The 24,073-nt window shown below is 39.9% G+C and overlaps 1 protein-coding gene across 1 annotated transcript in view; it reads right to left on the bottom strand.

Annotated features, from left to right (window-relative positions):
- EFCAB2 (EF-hand calcium binding domain 2) overlaps nucleotides 1-24,073 on the bottom strand; it is a 41,364-nt gene that overhangs the window by 5,744 nt on the left and 11,547 nt on the right. The window contains exons 2-3 of the mRNA XM_030554276.1: nucleotides 16,523-16,607; nucleotides 5,842-5,914 (exon numbers count right to left, since the gene is read on the bottom strand). Of these exons, the coding sequence (XP_030410136.1) occupies nucleotides 5,842-5,914; nucleotides 16,523-16,607 (158 nt within the window). The remainder of the gene's footprint in view (nucleotides 1-5,841; nucleotides 5,915-16,522; nucleotides 16,608-24,073) is intronic.

Below are 24,073 nucleotides of genomic sequence, written 5' to 3'. Positions count from 1 at the left end.
GAGGAAAATGCACCTTCCCCCCCTCTTTCTCTCCCCCTCCCAGACTCTCCCTGAGAGAGAAAGTAATCCTAACACAGAGAGAAAATTAACCTCTCTCTCCTTCCCTCCTTTCTCCCCACCAATTCCCTGGTGAATCCAGACCCAGTCCCCTGGGGTCTCACCAGAATAAAAAAAAGAATCAGGTTCTTAAACAAGAAAAGCTTTTAATAAAGAAAAAACAGTAAAAAGTTTCATAAATTTAAGATGGAATATGTTACATGGTCTTTCAGCTATAGACACTGGGAATACCCTCCCAGCCTAAGTATACAAGTACAAATTAAAATCCTTCCAGCCAAATACAAATTTGCAAGTAAAGAAAACAAACATAATCCTAACTCGCCTTATCTACCTAGTACTTACTATTCTGGACATATAAGAGACTGTATCAGAGAGACTGGAGAGAAACCTGGTTGCACGTCTGGTCACTCTCAGAACCCAGAGAGAACCACCACCAATAACTAACAGCACACACAAAGACTTCCCTCCCTCAAGATTTGAAAGTATCCTGTCCCCTGATTGGTTCTCCGGTCAGGTGACAGCCAGGCTCACTGAACTTGTTAACCCTTTCCAGGCAAAAGAGACATGAAGTACTTCTGTTCTATTAATCCTTAACTATCTGTTTATGACAATAATAGATAAATAGTAATGATACATTATATGCAGCAGTTAATTGATGATGCTAGGTGAATATTACTGGGTTTGTTCTCAAGAGTGTAAGGCAGAAAACCTAGCATCTAACTAAGGCCATGTTTACACTACGAACTAGGAAGTATGATTCTGCTGCTCAAATGTTTGCTAGCTCTCATGGAGCTAGTGTAAGTATAAGTAGCAGTGTAGCTGCAGTACCATGAAGCAGTGGCAACGGAAGCACGTCTTAGCTGTGCCAAATACACACTCACCAGTTTCAGGCAGGTTTGTACTCAGCATGGCTAAGCCGTGCCCTCCACTGCTGCTGCCCATGCAACTGCAACTACACTACTATTTATACCCCTGCTAGTTTGATGAGAGCTAGCCTGGGTGTATATATGTGAGCAGGGGAATTGTACCCTCTAGCTTATAATGTAGATGTAGCTCGAGAGTGTGCCAAAGAGTGTGCAAAAGTAGATTTTTCACTTTAATTTAACTTTTTCTAAGCAATTTATGTAAGTTTTTTATAACTCAATCATCACAGCATCTGAGTGAAATACTTGTGATCAAATAAAAAAATTAAAAGGGAGAGTCTATAGCCTCAGACAAGCTACAGTGGGAGCTCTGAACAATTCAATATTATCCTATAGTGGTTAGAAATTTGTGCAAAATGCTCAGTAACCGATACTTAGTTATCGTACAAAGTGTTTTTAAAGATACAGTATACTCTCCCCCAAAGACTGAATGATTGTTTCCAGGTATTTTACAGCCACACTGTGCTGTCAAGGGAGAGGCTAAAGTGGCAGAGGCTCTCAATTCAAGGCAGCCTAAGACAGACAAAAGGGTGAGGAAAATGACAAAAAAAAAAAAAAGGCTTTTCTTGCCAACCAAGTATATTAATGAAAGATTTTCTACACACCGTAGAAAAGACTACAGGGACTTCTAGCAGGGATCTCAACGCATTCCTACACTTCCACAGGGGTCAAACAGCATGAACAAAAAGAGTTCCTAATTGTTCAGGAACATGCCTGTGTTGAAGACTTCAAGTTTCACTCCCAAAAGGAGAACTCTGGGCTACACTGTGCCCACCTTTGTACAGGCACAGAGCAATGGGGTTTAAACCAACCCCATATGGGGACAAGACACACTCTCAGTCCTTGCACTCATACCAGGCAAGAATGGAAGAAGTCTAGCACAGGCAGTGGTTCCAAATTCTTCAGGAAAGAACGGAGCAAGAAGGGTCCTGCTGCCCTTTTTTGCATGATCAGTGGAGTTGGGCCAGAGGAGGGGACATCACATGCAGCACCCAGTTAAAGCATGTAGCAGCAGCTACTGTGTGTACTCTCTCTGTACTCTGAGAGGCATTTTGGTTGCCTCAGGGGCAATGCTTCTAGCAGCAGCCACCAATGAAAAGTCCATCTTCATCCCCCACCCCTTCAGTGCAGACAGTATCTTGAAGCTACAGTGTTGCCCTCTGTCTGCTGTGCCTTATAACAGAATCTTTTACTAGAAAATAAAGCTGTTCTATACATGAATAAAACTGTCTTTGATCATTACAGGATTGTTTATTTTAAAGCTGAATCCACTGTAAAGATGCAATAAAATAGATGGCAAAAATTAATTTCCCTCTCATGACATAACAGTCAATAAACTGAACTATTTAATGCTTCACAGATATTGAGACAATGACTGTAGGAAGGGTGTTTTATGAAGCACCTATGTTCCAACGGGCTGTAGGTCAGGAAACCAAAAAGACAGAAGTAGTAATGTGGTAATTTATAGGAACTATACAGAGACATCTTATATTATACGTTAACTAAGGTCCCAAAGGGCACATAAAGATCATACTGCAAATAAATCATGTTTAAAAGCCAAAACCATTAGGCTTGATCCTCTCAGGTGCTGAGCACTCAACTGCCATTTCCATCAATGGGATTTGCAGCTGCTCATTATAGGGCTAAATGTGGTCCTAATTTTCAGACTGGGAAGAAAAAAACATAGCAGCTCCAGAATCCACAACGTAACAAAAACATGTATATGTGACTTATAAAATATAAGTATTAGATTTGTCTCTCTTAGGAGGTTTACTGTTTGCCTTTTATCCCAATAAAGAATTTCCTGGTAAAAGAAATCTTTCATCACTGATAATGGATCTGCTACTATGAGGTGATGAGCAACCTCAACTCTTACTGACCTCAAAGTGAGGGAAGCAACCCCCAATTCACTTGCACTGTAGGCCCAGAGATGTCTTGGGGTTTTCTCTACTCTAAAATGCAGAAAGACTGAAAATAGGTTCTTTTCCTAACACTGGACAGGTGGTAATGAGAGGCCAAATAAATGCTTTACTTTAGGTCCTTCAAGTTTTTCAGATGTTTATCTTCATCTTATCCACCTTCATAGTCACTCCTATCTTAAAATTGCTTTTTCACTACAATTTCATCTTCTTACCTGTATTTTTTTTGCTCTCTTTATGGGGGCTATGACAGTAACAGCTACTGTGGGGTGAAATATTTAAAGCATTATTATACTCATCTATCTACTCTAGGTTCTTTTGTGATCTCCATTACCATAGTATCTGAACACTGCACAGTCTTGTGAGTATTATTACACTAACCCCTGCTGTGATACAGGGAAGTATTATTTTCCCCATTTTACAGAAGGAAAACTAAGTGATTTGCTCAAAGTCACACAAAGTCTATGGTGGAAAAGGTTTGGATCCAAGGTCTCCAGAGTTCCAGGTCAGTGTCCATCTTTCCTCCATCCCCTTCCACTTCTATTTTGTAAATCTTGGACCAGGGTGAGGATTTTCTTTTATCAACAAACAACAACCCAAGTGGTTTTTTTTTTTGTATTATGTATATTTTGGAGCACAATTTCTCTTTCCTCAGACTGTCTTCTACTTCTTGGTTGAAGACAGGAGTTGGGGAACTCTGCTGATAAGGGGAGCAAAACCACAGCAGGCAGGCTGTAGCACACAGGACAACTTTCTATTCTGCTGGTTCTTTGCACTTTCTCCTCATCTAAAGAGCGGAGTCAGCTGGGCCAGGGAGTGGAACCACTGCTATTTGAGACTCTAGGGGAGATGGAGTTGGCATACGGATAAGAGGCAGGGATAGCAAAACTTTTTGGGTGGGAGCCAAACTCCAGCATCATGATGTGTGTGGTTGATATATATACCTCAGGCTACTTCCAAGGGAAGAAATCTTCCCAAATCAAGGGATCTTTCCTTCCCCCGAGGTAGCATTTCAACCTGATATCACCTGCAAAAGAGAATAAGAGGAGGCTGTGGTGGGAAATATTATTTCTGCTGCTGTGTCCCACATTCTGGCTCCACCCTATGCATCATCACTGTTGTGACTCCAGCTTCCTACTAGAAAGTGAAAGTAGAGCAGGAACTGAGCAGACAAATTACAATCTAAAATCAAAGTGTTCAAATAAAAAATAAAAAAATTGGACTGGTGTTTACCAGTAGAAGTTTCCTACTCCCTGCACTTAATTAGGGGAGTGGGGACTTGGATTTATAGGATGAAGTAAATGAACAAGAAAAGATTACTTACTAGTTACTGTGCATCTTCAAGAGAAAGCTTTGGACATTCACACTCATATGACTGGCGTTTCTAGAACCTTCTAGAAAGCCATTTCTGTTGGGGCTCCAAAAGCATCACCTCATGGCACTGAACATTCAGCACTAGGTTATATACAGAGCTGCAGCTTCCAACTCTCATTTTTTTTGTTGTCTGCAGCAGAAAGCAAAGGAACTAAGTTGCTTGTTCAGACCATTGCATGAGAACTCAAAACCTCCTGTTTTTTTTGTAAATAGCTAGACTGTAGAATATTACTCCCTTTAAACCTGAATTTAGACCTGTGGGATGCAATTTTTAGTTTCAAAATGTATTTGGACCAAATTCTGCTTAGTTACACTAGTACAACTGCATTAATTTAGAAAAAAACAAACCCTTTTAAATGTTATATTTAAGAATAAAGATTGCATAGCAACTTTAGGAGAAGACAATCCTGGGAGAAAGGATGAAGACTCAAAGGATGAAGACTCAGAAAAAAAAGGTTGGAATGAGGAGGTTGAGCCATTTAATATTGGTAAAGGTACATTAGTTCAATGTGCTGAGACATTCTTAGCATCAGCATGATCTGATAAACTGGTTTAGTAATCCTATTGTCTCTAACTTTCATGCTGTTCAAATAATTGTGACCTAGCATTACAGAAAAGGCAATACAATGTTTAAAAGCCAATTAAAACATTAAAGTTATTACAAACCCACAAAAAGGGGAAAATCACCATTAAGAATACAATCAGATCCTTAGCTCCCCAGTTATGTTGAACTGCTGAAACAAAGGAGGGTGCACTGAAATAGACTAAATAATGCACCAGACATGAAATATGTAGGAATCGAGAGGGACAGATGAAGAATACATGGCAGGTCTTCCCTCAGAAGCTTTTTGAGGTTAAAGTCACAACTTCAATACTATTTCATGAGTTAATTGGTATTACTTGTTCATTCTGTTTGGCCTGATTGTGTCAAGAAGTTAATACAGCTGGGGTTTGTGTAACCTGATCACTTTGGAACTCACTTTTTTATTTTTCCATCAGCAAAGGAATATCTTTTCTCGGTTCTTGACAAGGAACTTCCCCACCTCTTGGCACTGGATCACAGTAACCATCCTTGCCAGAAGACAGAAGGTACTTCCCCATAGCACTTTGGAGCAAGTCTCCCAGACCAGATTGACAGACTTGAGGTTGTGGGGCTTGCACTTTAAAAATAGCTGCATAGGCAGCGCTTTGAAGCTGCAGCTTGGGTTGGAGCTTGGACTCTGAAACCTATGGAGGTGGGTGGGCTTCAGACCCCGAGTTTTAGCTTAAGCTGTAACTATAAAACACTGTCTATACAGCTATTTTAGAGCACTGGTGTAAGCTCCGCTAGCCCAAGTCTGTCAGCCAATGCATAGCCATACCTGGAAAGATTCCATCAGTGTTGCTCCCATATCAGCCTTAGGGGTTGCTCAGGGCAATCTGAGGGACTCCCTTGCTAAGTGACCTGTCTCCATAACATTTCCAGCCTCTGGGAAACAAGCTCAGGTCTCCCACACAGCAATGCAGAGATCAAAACTTTTGTAATTTTTCTTCAGTCTTACAATTTACAAAAGAGACAAACCGCTTACCTCTGCAAGCAAATCATGTAATTCGCTCTCGCTTGGGCAGCATCCTAATGACCTGATGATTGTACCAATCTCTCTGAAAAAGAAAAAACATTTTTGTCGGTAAATCTAGAGTACAAGAAAACCTATGGCAGTTATATAGAGTACAAGAAAACCAGCTATCAATCCAGAGCAAGTGTCAGGGTAAATGAGGAGGGTGGTGGTTTATAGTGAGGCCTTAAAACTAAGATCCTATTTGTTTCTGTGGACATTAAAAATCTCATGGCACTTTTTGAAAGAGTATGGGTTTGCCCTTTGGCCTTAACCCAAAATCTCCTCTCCCCCTGTTGCAGTGCAGTGTGTTGTATGCAGATTGCTTCCTGTCTGCAGTTCTCTCTCTCAGTATGGCTGGATTTCAGCAGGGTCTATATTTATACTGTATACCATACTTAATAAAGCCCTTGTGATCCATTGAGATGAAAAGTCCTGTATAAATGTAAAATGATTTTAAAGTTATCCATAAAATATAAATGTTACTAGAGGTTCAAGGTGGGTGCAGCATTGCTGAGTGAGCTTCATCAAAGTTGAAACCACCACTACATGGTCAAGATTACCAGCCTGGCTCTATGTTGCATGCACACATTAGTGGTTCAGGAATGGAAGAACATACTATCAAATCTAGTGCACTTGTTATGAAGTTCCAAATAAAATTTATGACCAAACTGGTGATGCCTCAAATAGAAACATAAATTAAATATCAAGAGATGCTATCTGACAAATTTAAAAGGGTGTCACAGTGTGCATATGAATTCATCTGAAGTTTCTTGAAAAATGGGCAAACTGATTTGAATTGATTAAAAAAAGACCCAAACCACCAAACTTATTTTTCCCAATTTTGAAAAAACTGTGAATTTAAAAAAAATATATCCACCCATCTTTGCACTTCCCAGTTGCATCTTAGGCCTTGTCTATATTAAAAATGCTTTGCCAATATAGTGATACTGGTATTGCTATACCAACACAAATCTATCCCGTGTAAGTGCTAACACAGGGTGTTTTTCTGTCAGCATATTAACACTTCCTCCCTGAACAACATTAGCTATACTGATAGAAGAGTGCCTTTGTTGGCATAACTGCGTTTATACTGGGGGTTTGGCTGGCAAACCTATGTCAACTAGGGAGTATGGTTTTTTCACATCTTGACCGATGTACAAACTTTGTAGAGTAGACCTGGCCTAGTAGCAGAAGAAAAAAAAATACTATAAAGAAAACTTCTCATGATATTTCTGGTGTGATGTAAACCAAGAAACACAGGAACTCTTGTGTGTTTCTTGAAATTTTTCCAGTCCAATTCCAGAGCAAAGAAGTTCAGATAACCTTGCATAACATCCATGCTATAGGATACTTAAACTTTTGAGGTTCATCCATCACTGCCAGTGCATCTAACAGACAATTAGAGTTTTCTAGTGGAAGTTGTAGGATGAAAATAAAACACTTACAAAACAATCACATTATTACAGTAACACCCAAAATGTGGTAGGCACTATACAGATGTAGAGGAAGGCACAGTCCCTGAAGAGCTTACATTCAAATCGCACATATGATGAAAAGTAACAGCAGCAGCAGCAAATGGGAAATAGTAGGACGGGTGGACAAAGGTTATAAAAATAAGGCCATGTAGGTTGTTTTAGGTGTCCAGGATTAAAAGAAGTTAAAAGCCAGGTTGTAATGGTGGCATAGGGTAAAGAAGCTTTAAAGACCCCAGCTGAATCACTATCTTTCCCTGCCAGCCTCCCCCTCCCAGTTGGTGTACCATCTTTGGCTTCTGCCAGTGTAGTTTCTAGCACACAGAAGTGACAGTGACTCTAAGCATAATGCTCACCTACTTGATGAATCTGAGTTAGTGAATCATAGTTTAATGCTCATCTAGTTAATCTGAGTTTATACTGCAGGTGAAATATAATCCTAATGTCATATTTAGGAAATGAAGTGTAATATTTTGCAGGACAAACTTAGCATAAATCACGAAATAAAATCTTTATAATTTATTTTGTGAGGAGAAGAAGAGCAGAACATCTTCCAGTGCAAAGCTTGTTTCTTTTTAGTTTTGTACATACATGCTTAAAGGTCAGGTCATATATTGGTATTGGCTTTCTGCAAATAGGTTTAAATCTCTCCTTATCCTCAAGGGTATCTGATGTTCCAAGAAATAATATTCATAATGCTTTTATGACCATGGTTAAGAATTGTGCTGTACTGCCACCCTCTGACACAACATAATCACCTATTATTAATGTGATAAAACATTGGGATAAAAGAAACTGCATTTATGAATCAGGGAAGGGTTAGTGAAGAAATACTGTTAATGATTTTTATAGGGTAATAATTTTGACATGAAGTAGTGAGTTTGTTACATTTAATAGACCTTCTAACCTCCCCTTCCATATCTTATGGTTTATCATCTCAAGAAAGAAACTGTCAAAGAAAAGTTTATTCCCATCATTTCATTGTCCCAGCATTTCCTTCAAAATAAAATGAAAATTTTTGCAAACTTCATGGTGGGTAGCATGCTTTGACCACTGTCCATTGGTCAAATACTGACCAACACTGTCTCATTGTTTCCTTGTACTCCCCCGCCTGTCTGTATCTATCTGTTATCTCATCTTATACTTAGCTTGTAAGCAACTTGGGAGAGGGACTGGTATTTTTTGTGTGTGCATGCACATGTGCAGTGCCTGTCACAATGAGGTCAGGGCTCCTACGCACTACAGTAACACAATATACAGAAGCAAATAACAGCTAAAATGAGCACCTAGTAGATAGAAATATCAAGAGGAAAAAGAAGACTAATTTAAAAGCTCTTTCCTAGCTAGGTCAGGAAAGACAACAAGGTGTAAGCTGATTTCCTCATTGGTATTCAAAATGAAAGAACACACTTTTCTCAGATACTTCCACAGAAGCTTGAGTAGCTACAAAGGCTATGACTACTCTACAGAATTTAGAATAGTGCAGCCGCATTGATGCAGTTGTAATGCTGCTAGTGCGGACACTGTAACCCTACAGGAGCGAGCTCTCTCATTGACTTAATTACTCCTGCCACTGCAAACTGCAGTAGCTATGTCAGTGGGAGGAGCTCTCCCATTGACATAGCACTGTCCATTACAGCGCTTAGGTCAGTATAATTTATATTGCTCTGGGAGTTGGTTTATTCATACTTCTGAGCTACAAACGTAACTTATACTGAGGTAAGCTGTAGTGTAGACATAGCTTAAGTTGTACATGGAGACATATCCTACAATTCTGCACATCCAGTTCAACTGAAAAATTATTTCGTTTGATGTCTGAGGAAAAGCCAGAATGTCCTAAACTTGGAGAGCTTGGTAAATATGCATGCTGAAAAAGTACTGATTTAGGTCATCAGAATATCAAGAAATTCAATAAAAAAGACTGTGCAGAAAATATAAATAGATGACTTAATTACTAACTCTCTAGCTCTAGATCAAAGAGTAATACTAATTAAAAACATTTTTAGATGGTTATATCCAATAAATTTATAAATATAAATATATAAAGGAGATCCAGTAGTTATAGTGTATTTAGATTTTCAGGTATCAGAGGGTAGCCATGTTAGTCTATAAGGTGCCACAGGATTCTTTGCTGCTTTTACAGATCCAGACTAACAGACGTTTTGGAGCATGAGCTTTCGTGGGTGAATACCCACTTCCTCAGATGCATGACATGCATCTGAGGAAGTGGGTATTCACCCACGAAAGCTCATGCTCCAAAACGTCTGTTAGTCTATAAGGTGCCACAGGATTCTTTGCTTCTTAGATTTTCAGAAAGCCTTTGACAAGGTCCCTCACCAAAGGCTCTTAAGCAGGTTTCCCTAGGATAACGGAAGGTCGACTCGTGGATTGGTACCTGATTAAAATATAGGAAACAAAGGGTAGGAATAAATGGTCCGTTTTCAGAATGGAGAGAGGTATATAGTGGTGTCCCCCAGGGATCTATACTGGGCCTAGTCCTATTTAACATATTCATAAATGATCTGGAAAAGGGGGTAAACCATGAGGTGACAACATTTGCAGATGATACAAAACTACTCAAGACAGTTAAGTCCCATGCAGACTTCAAAGAGCTACAAAAGGATCTCACAGAACTGGGTGACTGGGCAACAAAATGGCAGATGAAATGTACTGTTGATAAATGCAAAGTAATGCACATTGGAAAACATAATCCCAACTATACATATACAATGATGGATTCTAAATTAGCTGTTACTGCTCAAGAAAGAGATCTTGGAGTCGTGGATAGTTCTCTGCAGTCATCCACTCAATGTGCAGCAGCAGTCAAAAAAGCAAACAGAATGTTGGGAGTCAAGAAAGGGATAGATAAGAAGAAAGAAAATATTATATTGCCTCTATATAAATCCATGGTATACCCATACCTTGAATAATGCGTGCAGATGTGGTTGCCCCATCTCAAAAAAGATATATTGGAATTGGAAAAGGTTCAGAAAAGGGCAACAAAAATGATTATGGGTGTAGAATGGCTTCTGTATGAGGAGAGATTAATAAGACTTGGACTTTTCAGCTTGGAAAAGAGGTAACTAAGGGGGAGATATGATAGAGGTCTATAAAATCATGAGTGGTATAGAGAAAGTAAATAAGGAAGCATTATATACTCCTATTCGTAATACGAGAACAAGGGACCACCAAGTGAAATTAATAGATAACAGGTTTAAAACAAACACAAGAAAGTATTTTTTCAAACAACGCACTGCCAATCTCTGGAACTCCTTGCCAGAGAGTGTTATGAAGGCCAATGCTATAATGGGCTTCAAAAAGGAGCTAGATAGATTCATGGAAGGTAGCCATTGATGGACCTATTAGCCAGGATGGGCAGGAATGGTGTCCCTAGCCTCTGTTTGCCAGAAGCTGGGATTGGGTGACAGGGCATGGATCGCTTGGTGATAACCTGTCTGTTCATTCCCTTTGTGGCACCTGCTATTGGCCACTGTCAGAGGACAGGATACTTGGCTTGATGGACCTTTGGTTTGACCCAGTTTGGCCATTTTTATGTTCTTATAAATATTGGGTAAATGCATGGCAAAAAAAATCCACAATCACTTTCATTATTGCCCCTGACCCTACAAATATGCTTAAAGTATGTGGTATGAGAAAGTAATGGAAAATACTCACTTAAAGTTAAGCATGTATGAAAGTGTTTCAGAATCAGGGCATGTTTCTTTAAAAATAAAGTATTAAAATAGACACTCTGGGATTCATGAGATATTTTCAAGTAATCAGCACAGATATTTTTAAAAATTGAGCTCATGCCCCCCCTTTTTTTCTTTTCTTCAGGTTGTATAAAAGAAGGCTGGAACATTTTTAAAGGATTTCTCTCTGGTTTTATTTTATAACTATCAGGAATGTCAAGTCTTCTCCCTAGTTCTGCTGTAAGGCTTCTTGAGGGGTGATTCGTCAGAGGTGTGTACTGTGTGCCCTCATCCCTTAACTGGAGAGGTTGGGGTGCTGAATCTTTTTTTTTAAAAAGGGGGAGATGGGAAAAAGGGTTTAAAACTGTCTGAAATAAAAATCTCTTCCACTATCAATTTCAGTCTTTCAGTTTTCAGTCTCTTCTAATGTCATAATTTCTTTAGCTCTCCAGTCACCCTTAGCTATATTTACACTGGAGAACTGAACACCTGGTAACTGAATTGATGAGATTCCACTAGTGAAAAAAAATTGTTCAGTGCATCCACACTAGTAAAATATGAAAAGAATAATGAAAACACAACTGAAACTAAATGCTAATGACAATGGCCTATCTCTGAAGTCTCTTCTCTGAAACTCAATCCTGTGTTTATTATATAAAACAATATATATATATTAAAAGAGTGTAAGGTTGCAAAGCCAAAGACTCAGAAGTTAGGAAATGCCAGAATTAAAGTTAATTGTATACCTTTTAGTTGACCACCTTGTGAGTATGCCTTACGATACACTCTTTAATTACCAGATCACATTCCATTATTTCCACAACTCTCCTGTCTCATTCTGGGCACAAGATGGACAGTGCTCACTGAATGAGGAGCTATTCAATACTTTTTTTTTATCATTATTGTTCCATGCATGGACCCCATGCCTTATTTACTCCACATTATTCAAAACCTGCTCTGAAGACAGAATGATTTATTTCCTTAAGGACTTTTCAGTGGTGTTTATCACTGTAGTATCTCAGTGCTTCACATATTTGTGAATTTATTTTCACAAACATCCCTGTGAAGTGAGAAAGATATTATCCCCATTTTACAGAGAGATTAAGGTTAAATGTGTCCATTAATTTTGGGTGCCCAATTTGAGAAATCTAGGGCCTGAGTTTTCACAGTACTTAGCGTTATATACCACTTTATATATGCAAAAGATAGCTCTCCCCATTAATTTCAGTTGCGAGTGCTCAGAACTTCTGTGAATCAGACTCAGGTCTCCAGTTTGGCACCAAGAAAATGAGGATGACACAATCAGTGCCCACCTATGAAAAGTTTGGCTTTAGTGATTTGTCCAACATAATTTAGGAACTCTGTGGCAGAGGAAGGGATAAACTCTGACTCTCCAGGGTGGCAGTCAGTTGCCTTAACCATGAGGCCATCCTTTCTTTTCCTAGAACGCCTCACCTCAATCACTACACACCTTCCAACTTCTGCAACAATGATGCACAGGTGCTACAGACTCCTTCATTACACAACCCTGGTTCACCCTGTGACATACTATACCCCATGTTACCCTCTGTACCCACGTATCCACCACTATTATATGATTATAATATGTTTTGTACAAAATATGCCTTGTGAAGTATCATTTGAAAAGTCTTAATTTGATGAACCTCACTATCCTGTTTAAATGTGTGTATCGTCATTATTTATGAAGTTATAAGATTTTGTTATATGCTTGTTACTGAAACATGTTGAGAGTCTGGGAAACACCCACCGACTCTTCAGCAGCAACAAAAGAATGACCAATACCCAGTGTTAAGTGACCATCACTGGCCATGCACCAGCAGGGGAGTTGTAAATAAAAAATGTACAATTTGTAATGAAGGATGGTCAGCAGCTCATGTACACCAAGGGGTAGCTTAAACCCCATGATAGCATGGATTTTTCCAGCACCTGGAGGAGAGTATAAAATAAGGGACAGTGACATCATCAGTTCACCTCTCTCCTCCCCCATCTCACAATCTGGAAGCAAGATCATTTGGATGACAAAGAGAAGTCTCCTTGAACTGGAGGGATTGGATGGTCCTAACTAGAAGGCTTTCTAGTTAGTATGAACTGTGAACTGAAAACAAGCTGCAGTGTCCAGTAGGGTTAGAAAAACTGATTCAAATCCTGCTTAGCCTGATAAAGTTTAGGATTTAGTATGCGTGTTTACTTATTTTTTACATACTGTGACAAAGTTCCTCTTTTACCTTGGTGGGTCCTACAGTTACTGGCAGATTTGCTCACCTCAGTGATCTTCCCCTCTGGTGGAACCCACAGTCTGGGTCAACTCCTCCTGTGTCTGATCAGAAGTTGCGAGGAACCCGGGCCCACCCTCTACTCCAGGTTCCAGCCCAGGGCTGGGTGGATTACAGCTGTCTATAGTGCCTCCTGTAACAGCTGCATGACAGCTACAACTCCCTGGGCTACTTCCCCATGGCCTCCTCCACATACCTTCTCTAGCATCACCACAGGACCTTCCTCCTGGTGTCTGGTAATGCTTGATTGTCTGATAATTCCTCAATCCTCCAGTAGCACACCCTCTCAGTCTCAGTTCCTTGCACCTCTTGCTCCCAGCTCCTCACACACACTTCCTCACCTCTGGCTCCTTCCCACCTGACTGGAGTGAGCTCCTTTTTAAACCCAGGTGCCCTGATTAGCCTGCCTTGATTGGCTGCAGGTGTTCTAATCAATGTAGCTATCTCCACTGCCTTCTAGAAAGATCTTAATTGGCCCCAGGTGCCTTGATTAACCTGGAGCAACTGCCATTTGGTTACCATGGTATTAGGGATTTGTTTAGCCTGGGGCTAACATACCTGTTCCTCAGTACTTTACTGTAGCCATCTGGCCTTGCCCCATCACAGTACCCAACTCTGATCTATATGCCTATCACTTAAAATCTATCTCTCTCTAGTTTATAAACTTATTTTGATGTTTAATCTAAACCAATGAGTTTGTCTAAAGTGCTTGAGGGGGATCTGCTCAGCTTACAGAGGCTGGTGCACATCCACTACATTTTGACAGAGTGGCGAACTAATCAATGACCTTGCATTGATCAAGAAAGTCTTGAGCAGTGTATGACACACATTTCTGGATGCAAGGCTGGGGCAGAGCAATTTACTGGAATCTCCCTGTATTCAGCTCATGAGTGGCTGGAGAGAGCATTCATATAACTTTGGGCATGCCTTCATGGAGCAAAGCCTAAAGGGGCTGCTTGTCATTAGCAGAGCTGAATAAAAGGCACCCTTAGTGAGAGAATTAAGGATGCTCAGTAATTCCACAGTGCAAATTATACTGTGGGGCATGTCAGACATCCCCAAACCAGGTCCATCCTGCACAGTGAATGAGGCACAGGTCCTGTGGGAAAAATAGTGTATGATCATATAATTCAAGACTATAGCATAATGCATATACACAAGGGAACCAAGTTTGGGTTGCACCGGCAACCTTAATTTTAGTATTTCCTAACTTTTAACTGCTTCATTTACAATCTTAGTGTCCTTTTAACAGGGGTGTGGGGGTGTGTGCGTGCAACTTCCTAGGTTTTCAAAAAAAGGCATTAAAAACTTGAAGGTCCATCTGTGGCTTCATATTGACATCCAAATGGATTATCATCAAGGCTGGACCTTTAGATCCACAGTGCAGACCTCTGCCACTTGAGCTAATGGAGAAATTAATTACAGTAGTAAGTTGTCACCCTCCACATGGACCAGCATTAGAGGAGGAGGAAGCACATACTTTGCTAGTGGATTTTACAGATATTTGCTGACAGTAAAGGAATACTGAGACTTGGCAGCCTTGGTGTAATCAAATGCACCCTTGTATTCACACCCTACACATCATTGTAATAATCTTTGTACCAAATATCCCTCTATATAATATAATATATATAATTTGAGAGCTAATAACTTGCTGATCAATAATATCATGGTGAGATGTATATAGTAAAATTATATGTAAAGTAATGACTATAAGCCGACATTATGACTGAAGAGTGCTTACCAGACAAGTTTGGGGAGTGGGTAAACCTGTTTCTCAAAGAAAGGATAAACTGACCCCTCTAGTCAGGCATCATCAAAGGTGATGGGCAATCACCTGTCAAATGGCCATTCTTTGGCAACAAGTGGTGTAGAAAAAGATCTATCTGCATTTTCGAAAACAGCAGCATGGAACCTCTTTCACCACCAGACTCCTTGTCTCCGTTCTCACAGCAGGAATGAACTTTATCTAGTGGTAACCCTCAAGAAAATGCATTTCAGAGTATGACTGAACTATAAAAAGTGAGGGGCAAAAACCCCGCAAGCTCCTTCCCCCTATCTCTTCTGTTTCCTCTAAGATGACAAAAGAAAACAGCCCCTTTGACTTTGGAAGAGATCCTGATCATTGGGTCAGCCTTGTTGCTGGGAGCACTTGGTCAGAATTTTATCTTGAACTAATTTTAATTTGTTACGTTTTAATACTGGGAAGCATTTTATCTTTATTTCTCTCGTAACCATTTCTGGTTTTAATGCCTTGTAGTTGCACTCACATAAAACCCATCTCTTTGTAGTTAAGTAAACTTGTTTTATTATGTAATCAAAACTAATCCAGTGTTGTGAACTGTGTGGGTAATGCTATTTGGGATAGTAAACTATTATATATTGATCCCCTAAGAGGGGCAATGGACCTAATATATCTGAACTGTGCTGGAGAGGGCTGGACAGTGCAGAACACATGTATCTGGAGGAAAATTAGAGACTGGGAGTGTGTTGGGGTCACCCTGCAAATAGTAACCAAGGTTACTAAGAAGCCAGAATGTAGCTGGTGTTTGCTGACAGGCTGCTGGGGTCAGAACTGGCAGACCAGGGCTCTGGCTATACACACTCAGGGTGTGACCTGCATGCTGACAGGCTGTTTGTGTGCAGCTCAGGTAGGAGCTACAGTGGCAAAGCATTGTGAGGCACCCCAGGTTGCAGGGCAAGGGTGACAGCCCCTCACTGGTCTGGACTGCAGTCCAGAATGTCATTCTTTGGTTCCATTTCAGGTTCTGGAGGGGTATGTACTTCAGTGGCTATAAACCTTTCTGCCTCTCTTCTACCCAAGTCTGATATTGTTCCAGTCTTGGTCCTCCCTCTCCCCACCCAGTTTGTCATCTAATCTAAGTCTTCCCCTCCCTGGGCTCCTCATCCCAATCTCCTTGCCCAATTAACCCTAATTTCTCCTCAACCCCAGCTCCTTGGTCAGTCTCTTTGCCCAGCCAGCCCACTGCCTCCGCTCCTAATCCAGTACCAGTCTTAAATCAGTGGAACTACTCACACCAGTCCAGTTAAGCATGTACATAAATGTTTACAGAATCAAGGTCACAGGGCATTATTTCAATTTTGTTTCTTGTTTAAGTGGTTTAGGATGTAGGGCAGTGTTTTGCTCTGCAAAAAAATTCCATAATATTTCTATGAGAAAAGATTTTCAAACCTGACATCCACAGTTTTATTGCATTCATGGTCGAACACTTCAAAAGCATCTGTAATCTTTTTCTGAATGTCTGCTATTATGGCTTCTGCAAAACATAAAAACAAAAAAAAAGTTTCACCAAGCTACTCCAATGAATTTTATTTCTCGTTTAAGTATCATCTGAAAGAAAGACTCAAATACAGTCTCCACTCTAAAATGGAACAATTAACTTTTCTCTGAATTTCCCCCTATTCTACCTAACTTTAGGTTTCACACATTTCCATTCTACCAACAGATCTTATGTCAGTACTCTTTCCGCTCCTTTATGACTTTAAACATTTTGCTCTTTGCCTCTTTAATCTTACAGCTCTGTGTTTGAGAATCCCTTTCTTTTTTGGGAAGGGAGAGATGAAAGGACTCATCTTGCTCCTTCTACTTTCTTCCTCTGTTCAAAGGGTCCCACATCACAGCAACAATCCCTCCATCTGTTAAGGGACAGGTGCATCACCCTTTAGTGCCCTCTTTGCATTGCTCTCAGCAGAGCAGCTGTTCCTCCTGTTGTCCATCTTCTTTTTCTTTCTCCTTCTCTCAATTTATTTCTCTTTCTTATCTTGGTCTCCTTCCCTTCTAATTTTTGTCTCTTTCTCATTCATCTAGTTTTTTTCTTCCTGCATCTACTTATGGGGGGTTTTTTGTTTTGATTTTTTTTCTCCCCCACTTTGATCAATTCCGTAACTCTTCTCTGGACCCACTCTAGAACCTGTCTGTTCACACAGATGTGCAGTTCCCCAAAATGGATGCAATATCTCTACTGAGTCCTCACCATGGTATTGTACATAGTTAAAATACTGTATTTCCTTGTGGTGTATATTAATGTTTTTGATATAACTTACTGGCCTAATCCTCCTTTGTCTTGCTTCTTGTATATTAATTTATATCTGTGAAAATAGGTGTAAAATGCTATCACAAGTGTCAGAGAGTAGAGAATTCTGATTCGGTAGCATTTATATATATTTTACACCAGTGGTTCTCATCCAAGGTATGCATATCCCAGGGGATAAGCAGAGGTCTTCCAGGGGGTACAACAACTCAGCTAGGTATTTGCCTAGTTTTACAACAGGCTACGTAAAAAGCACTTGTGAAGTCAGTATAAACAAAAATTTCAGACAATAACTTGTTTATACTGCTTGGAATTTACATACTGAAATATAAGTATAATATTTATATTTTAATTGATTACTTTTTACCATATAATTATGAGAAAGCAAGCAATTTTTCAATAATAGTGTGCTGTGAAACTTTTATATTTTTATGTCTAATTTTGTAAGCAGGTAGTTAAGTGACATGAAACTTGGGGGCACGCAAGGCAAACCAGACTCCTGAAAGGGGTATATTAGTCTGTAAAGGTAGAGAGCCACTGTTCTACACAAGTGTAAACGGTTATAAAAAGTACAAGGCAGGAGAGGATCAGGCACAAACATCTTATTTGTCTTTACTATAACTTATTACCAATTTGGCTTCTTCAGTTGTCACAACATTACAATTCTCCATCAGTGTATAGTCTGGTCTACAGTTAGAGCCTACAGGTCTGACCAAAAGTATACTAAATGCAATGGAAAGACTCCCATTCACAGAAATAGGTTTGGATCAGGCTTCAAATGCATTACTTTGCATTTGGTGTCTTACACCTTCTCTACACTACAAAACTGCACCACGTAGCACCTTTTCAAAAACTGGCTAAAACCCTGAACGTGGTATGTACTTGCGTCCACTTAAAGCTAAACTGTTTTCATCATTGCTTTCAGCTGCAGTTAAAACCTAGGTGGACCTGATCCTTAGTGGTGCTGAGCACCTAAAGTCTGATCCTCAGCCTACTGAAGTTAATAGAAGTCTTTCCACTGACTTCAATGGGTCTTGGATCAGGCCCTTACTGAGCAACTGTAATTCCCACTAAACTAAGGCCAGGTCTACACTAACAAGTTAAATCAACCCAGTTACATCACTTAGGCCAGGTCCACACTACAGCGTTAAATCGATTTAAACAGCGTTAAATCGATTTAACGCTGTAACCGTCCACACTACAAGGCACTTAAAATCGATTTTAAGGGGTCTTAAAATCGATTTCTGTACTCCAGCTAAACGAAAGGAGTAACCCTAAAATCGATATTACTAAATCGATTTAGGGTTAGTGTGGACGGATATCGAAGTTATTGGTCCTATTCTTTTACTGAGCTACCCAGAGTGCACCGCTCCGGAAATCGACAGTACCCTGGGACCATGGACGCACACCACCGAAGTAATGTGCCCTAGTGTGGACGCGTAAAATCGATTTTATAAAACCTGTTTTATAAAATCGATTTTACTAATATTGATTTAAAGCTGTAGTGTGGACGTAGGCTTAGGGGTGTGAAAAATCTATACCCCTGAGCAGAGACACCAACTTTCTAATTTCCCCAGGGGTGCTTGACCCCTGCTACTTCCCAGGCCCTGCCCTCATTCCACCTCTTCCCCCAAATCCCCACCCCACCTCTTCCCGTGTGTGAAGATTCCATTGCATGCAACTACTTATTCCCAGAAAAGTCACACATTGAAAAAGGACATAACCTGTTATATCACTAAAATGCTTCACATACTTGTCAATTTTTTCATTTTCTCAGGTTCAATTAGTTTCTAAAACACTTGAGCAACTGGGAAAGAAGATGCCTTAAAATTCATTCATCAAATGTTAAATATAAAAGCTATTTGCAGCCCAATTTCCCCTCATTTACGATCTTTGGCAGATTTCCCAATATTTCAGGATTTTTAAACTCATTCCTATGAGTGCTACACAAAGCTCCAGACACTCCTACTTTTTGAGAAAGGTGAGGATGGAGATTCCCACATTAATTTTCCTGGTTGCTCTCAATCTGGAAAGGATCCATGCTATTCTCTGTGATGAAGAGGCTGTTTAAGCCCACTCCTTAGCAGCATACCTGTCCTCTTTGTGACATTATTTCTTCAAAGAATCATTGCTGCAGTCAGGGCAGGGAAGAGAAGAAATTAAACAGATGTCACTCTGCCACCATCAGAATAATAATGAGAACTTTAAAAAGTGGCTCATTAAAAAAAATCACTAAATTTTATCATTAAACATATAAGCTTTTTCTTCCTTTTTCCCCCCCAAGGCCAGTTGCTCTGACAGTCTATGCAATGGAGCCATGTCAGTTTCAAAGCCTGCCATTCCTTTTGCAGAACTGAGAAGTCACAGTTTGAAGAAAGGGCATCAGGAGGACAGACAGGCAGGCTGGGCCAAGATGAAACATCCCCCTAAATGCTAGGTAGCAGTAGAAGCTCACAAGAGAAGGTCTAGTCTCAAGCAGCCTGATGAATTTGTTATACAATGTTACATTCTGAAGGGTTCTTGCCTCACATACAAAAATGTTTAATTATGGCCTGCTCCTACTGACTTTACTAGGTGATGCTGGTTGCTCAGCACCCTTGAAACTCACAGAATTAATATATATTGCATTTTAAGCAAATAAAGAAATTAACTTCTTATGCTGGTTATTCACACACATAAATTGGGAAAATATTATATAAATTATTCAGATGTGTATCTGTATTAACAATTAACCTAATAAAGTCACACAAGTATAAGGTAAATTCATAATTGCAAAGCGATTTCCATACATCTCACCTACTAATTCCACTGTAGGTAACCTACAGAGAATTAAAAGGGCCTCATGCCTCTAGACAGCAATAACATGAATACGTTTAGAACAGGGATAGGCAACCTATGCCACGCGTGCCGAAGGCGGCACACAAGCTGATTTTCAGTGGCATTCACACTGCCTGGGTCCTGGCCACTGGTCTGGAGGGGGGCTCTGCATTTTAATTTAAATGAAATTTCTTAAACATTTTAAAAATCTTATTTTACTTTACATACAATAGTTTAGTTATATATTATAGACTTATAGAAAGAAATCTTCTAAAAACATTAAAATGTATTACTGGCACACGAAATCTTAAATCAGAGTGAATAAATGAAGATTCGGCACACCACTTCTGAAAGGTTGCCGACCCCTGGCTTAGATGATCTAGTCAATAGCTCATTGTCCATATGTAATGAGATACTCCATCTCCTCCTCATAGTTATACCCAAATACTAGATTTTTTCCAAATGTTATCCCCTTTTTTAATTATTTTTCCAAGTCTTGACATAATTTGTATTTTCTATTTACAGTCTGCTTATTAGAGATAAATGTGGAAGTAAACATATTTCTGTATCTGGCAATTTGATTTATGAAATATTCAGAGTATGTGAAAGCAATGTGAGAGAAGCTGTGTTTGTCACTGGTATCTAGATGTCTTTTAACCTCCATTATGTTAACACAGAGTTAAAAGTTACCCACTGCCTTGCCCTTCCAGCATGATGAGTTACTCATCAACACTCAAACCTCAGGTTTCAGAGTAGCAGCCGTGTTAGTCTGTACCAGCAAAAAGAACAGGAGTACTTGTGGCACCTTAGAGACAATGAAAGCTTATGGTCAAATAAATTTGTTAGTCTCTAAGGTGCCACAAGTACTCCTGTTCTTTTTACTCAAATCTTAGAAAATCAGGAATTGAAGAGTTAAGGCAACACAAACAAACTTCTGAAACCCAGGAAATACAGAGTTAAGGAACACACCATCCCCACAGCTCACCCTTAACTCCTCCCCTTGGAGCCAGTAATAGCTATTGGGAATGGTTCTATAAGTGGGTGGCATAATAAGTAGACATAAGAAAAGACTAAGAGAAGGTGCATTGTTTGTATTGTGTTTCCACAGACACACAACAAAGCTGTAACTAGGCACTTTAGCATCCAGGGCAAACAAGCATATCTGCACCTCATACCAGAGGCGATACATGGGAGGCATGTGGAGTAATGCGCCCCCCTAGATTTTTTGTTTGCACTCCCCCAACCCAGACAGGCTGGGTGGCATGCTGAGGTGAGGTGGGGGGGGGGTCTCCCCAGGGGGGCTCCCCCCACATAGAGCTGGCCTGAGCTGCCTGGCATTGCCAGCTCAAGCCACCCCTGTGGCTTTACACTCTGGGCGGCTGCCCAACCCTGGCTGAGCTAAAGCTTAAGCAGCTCAGATCAGTTTGGGGAGGATTTTAAACATTGTCTGAGCCCCTGGTGAGCATAAAAGAAGTCAGAAGAACCAAGTGATTTTGTAAACAGCTGATTTTAGGAAGATAGTATCATAGGAATTCCTTGCTCAAATGATCCTGAATTTGGAGCACAAGCCCTACACAGTGGCGCTGGAATACTTTTTATAGTGGGGGTGCTGAAAGCCAGGGAAACTGCAAAGTAGGGGTCCCCAAGCTTTTAACCTTATGCGCCCCCCTTACCATGGGACCGACAGCCAGGACCCCGGGTGTGGGGCCAGGAGCAGAGCCCTGTGTAAAACCTGGGGGAGCTGCAGCATCCCCCATACCTCTAATTCCCATACCCCTGGCCCTACCCCATACACTCATGAGGCATAGTGTGGTTTTGAGACTCTCTCCCTAATCACATGGATTTTGGAGCTCTTAGAATAATCATCCTTTAAACAATAAGGAACTCTCAACCTTAACTATAAAGAGATTCCATTGTGCTATAATACTGTAGTGTGTAACGTCATTTGGGATGAAGGGCACAATATATTGCAAAAAATACTATTCTTTAAATCCTTAAAATCCAGAAGAGTACATTGGATTTCATACAATTACTTTATAAGAAACAAAGTTTTTAGAAGTATGACTTTTGTATACGTATGTACCGTAACCACTAGAGTTCTGCTGACAATGCTTGGTCTATGGGTAAAACACACAGGTTCTGCCTAGTGTACAATCTCAGATTCACCTCTCTGAAGCGCTGGTTTTGACCCTTCAGAGGAAGTCTATGTAAAGCAGAAAAAAACAGCAAAAGGATTAAGAATTTTAAAAATTAGTCTTAAAATAATTATTTATAAATACAATAGCACATCTTCTGCATATTCCTCTGTCAGTCAATGAATGTCAACTTTTGGTACGGTGACAGTATGGGAGCATCACACCACAGATAGAGTGTCCATTTATTGACTAACACACAAAGCTCATCCTGTGTTATTGCTTATGTATTATCATTTATTAAGACTGGCTACTAGAAGCCCATGTGCTACATTGCACCTGAGTTTTCTATTTGCCTACAATCAAACAATACTCTGCACTTTTATATATCATGCCACATCTGACATATTCAATGTGGTAAATTTATCAGTTAATTAATCCTCATAAAAGCCCAATGAATTGGTTGTTTTATCTCTGTTTTACAGATAAGGAAGCAGAGGGACAGACACTAACAAGAACAATTTCAAAAGTAGCCTCTAATTTTGGGTGCTGTACTTTAGCTACCTAAGCCAAAATTTCGTATATGAATGCCTAAAGCTAGACATCTAAATCCATACTGGAGTCCCTAAGTAAGTGGCATTATTTTCCAGAGGTTCTGAGCACTGACCATTACCACTTACTTCATTTTGAATTGTGGGCGTTTACAATTTCTGGAAAACAAATCAGACCCTAGATTTCTAAAACTGGAATCCAGCATTAGAAGCCACTTTTAAAAAATTGATGAGACTTTTCACACAACAGGTCCATTGCAGAGGTATGCTAACCAGTAGATCAAGCTCCTCACACGGACTCCATTTTGCCAAATTATACTGCAAATGTCACTGAATATATATTTGTTCCCACAACATAAAAGTACTTCTAAACTGGAGTAAATCTCAGGTGTGAAAAAATTACTGTACAGACATAGAATGAAAACCAAATTCTTCTGAATAGCATATTAACTACTATTGGAGAAAAGATCATTTGTCTGAGCACGGCAAATCCCTTTTAGCATTGTGAATCTGATCTTGGTATTGTTCAGAAGACAAAATATAATTGACAGCTTTTTACAAACCAGATAACTTCTTGTTGAATTAGTGAGCTAGAGGCAGAGTTAATCTGCAAAATTTCTGCACTTGTACGCACCATGGAAACAAGAAAATCTCCCTCTCCAGAGAATCCACAATTGCCTTAAAAGTCAGCTGTGGCTTTGTCTATAAACATAACTGCATTTTGTTGTCTACTTCAGTCTCAAAATATAAGATGAACCTTTAAGTTTGAAAGTTTGTGTGTATCCAGTCCATAATGAAGTATCAAAGGGGTAGCCATGTTAGTCTGTAACCAAAAGAACAACAAGGACTCCGGTGGCACCTTAAAGACTAACAGATTTTTTTGGGCATAAGCTTTTGTGGGTAAAAAATCCACTTCTTCAGATGCATGGAGTGAAAATTACAGGCACAGGCATAAATATATATTGGCACATGAAGAGAAGGGAGTTACCTTACAAGTGGAGAACCAATGTTGAAGGCCAATTCAGCCAGGGAGGATGTGGTCCTTTCCCAGTAATGGATGAGGTGTTAACACTAAGAAAGGGAAAATTGCTTTTGTAGTGAGCCAGCTACTCCCAGTCCCTATTCAAGCCCAAATTGATGGTGTTGAGTTTGTAAATGAATTGTAGCTCTGCAATTTCTCTTTGAAGTCTGT

The sequence above is a fragment of the Gopherus evgoodei genome, chromosome 3 (assembly GCF_007399415.2).
Source record: "Gopherus evgoodei ecotype Sinaloan lineage chromosome 3, rGopEvg1_v1.p, whole genome shotgun sequence".
NCBI classification, from domain to species: Eukaryota; Metazoa; Chordata; order Testudines; family Testudinidae; genus Gopherus; species Gopherus evgoodei.
This window is presented reverse-complemented; position numbering and strand designations above follow the sequence as displayed.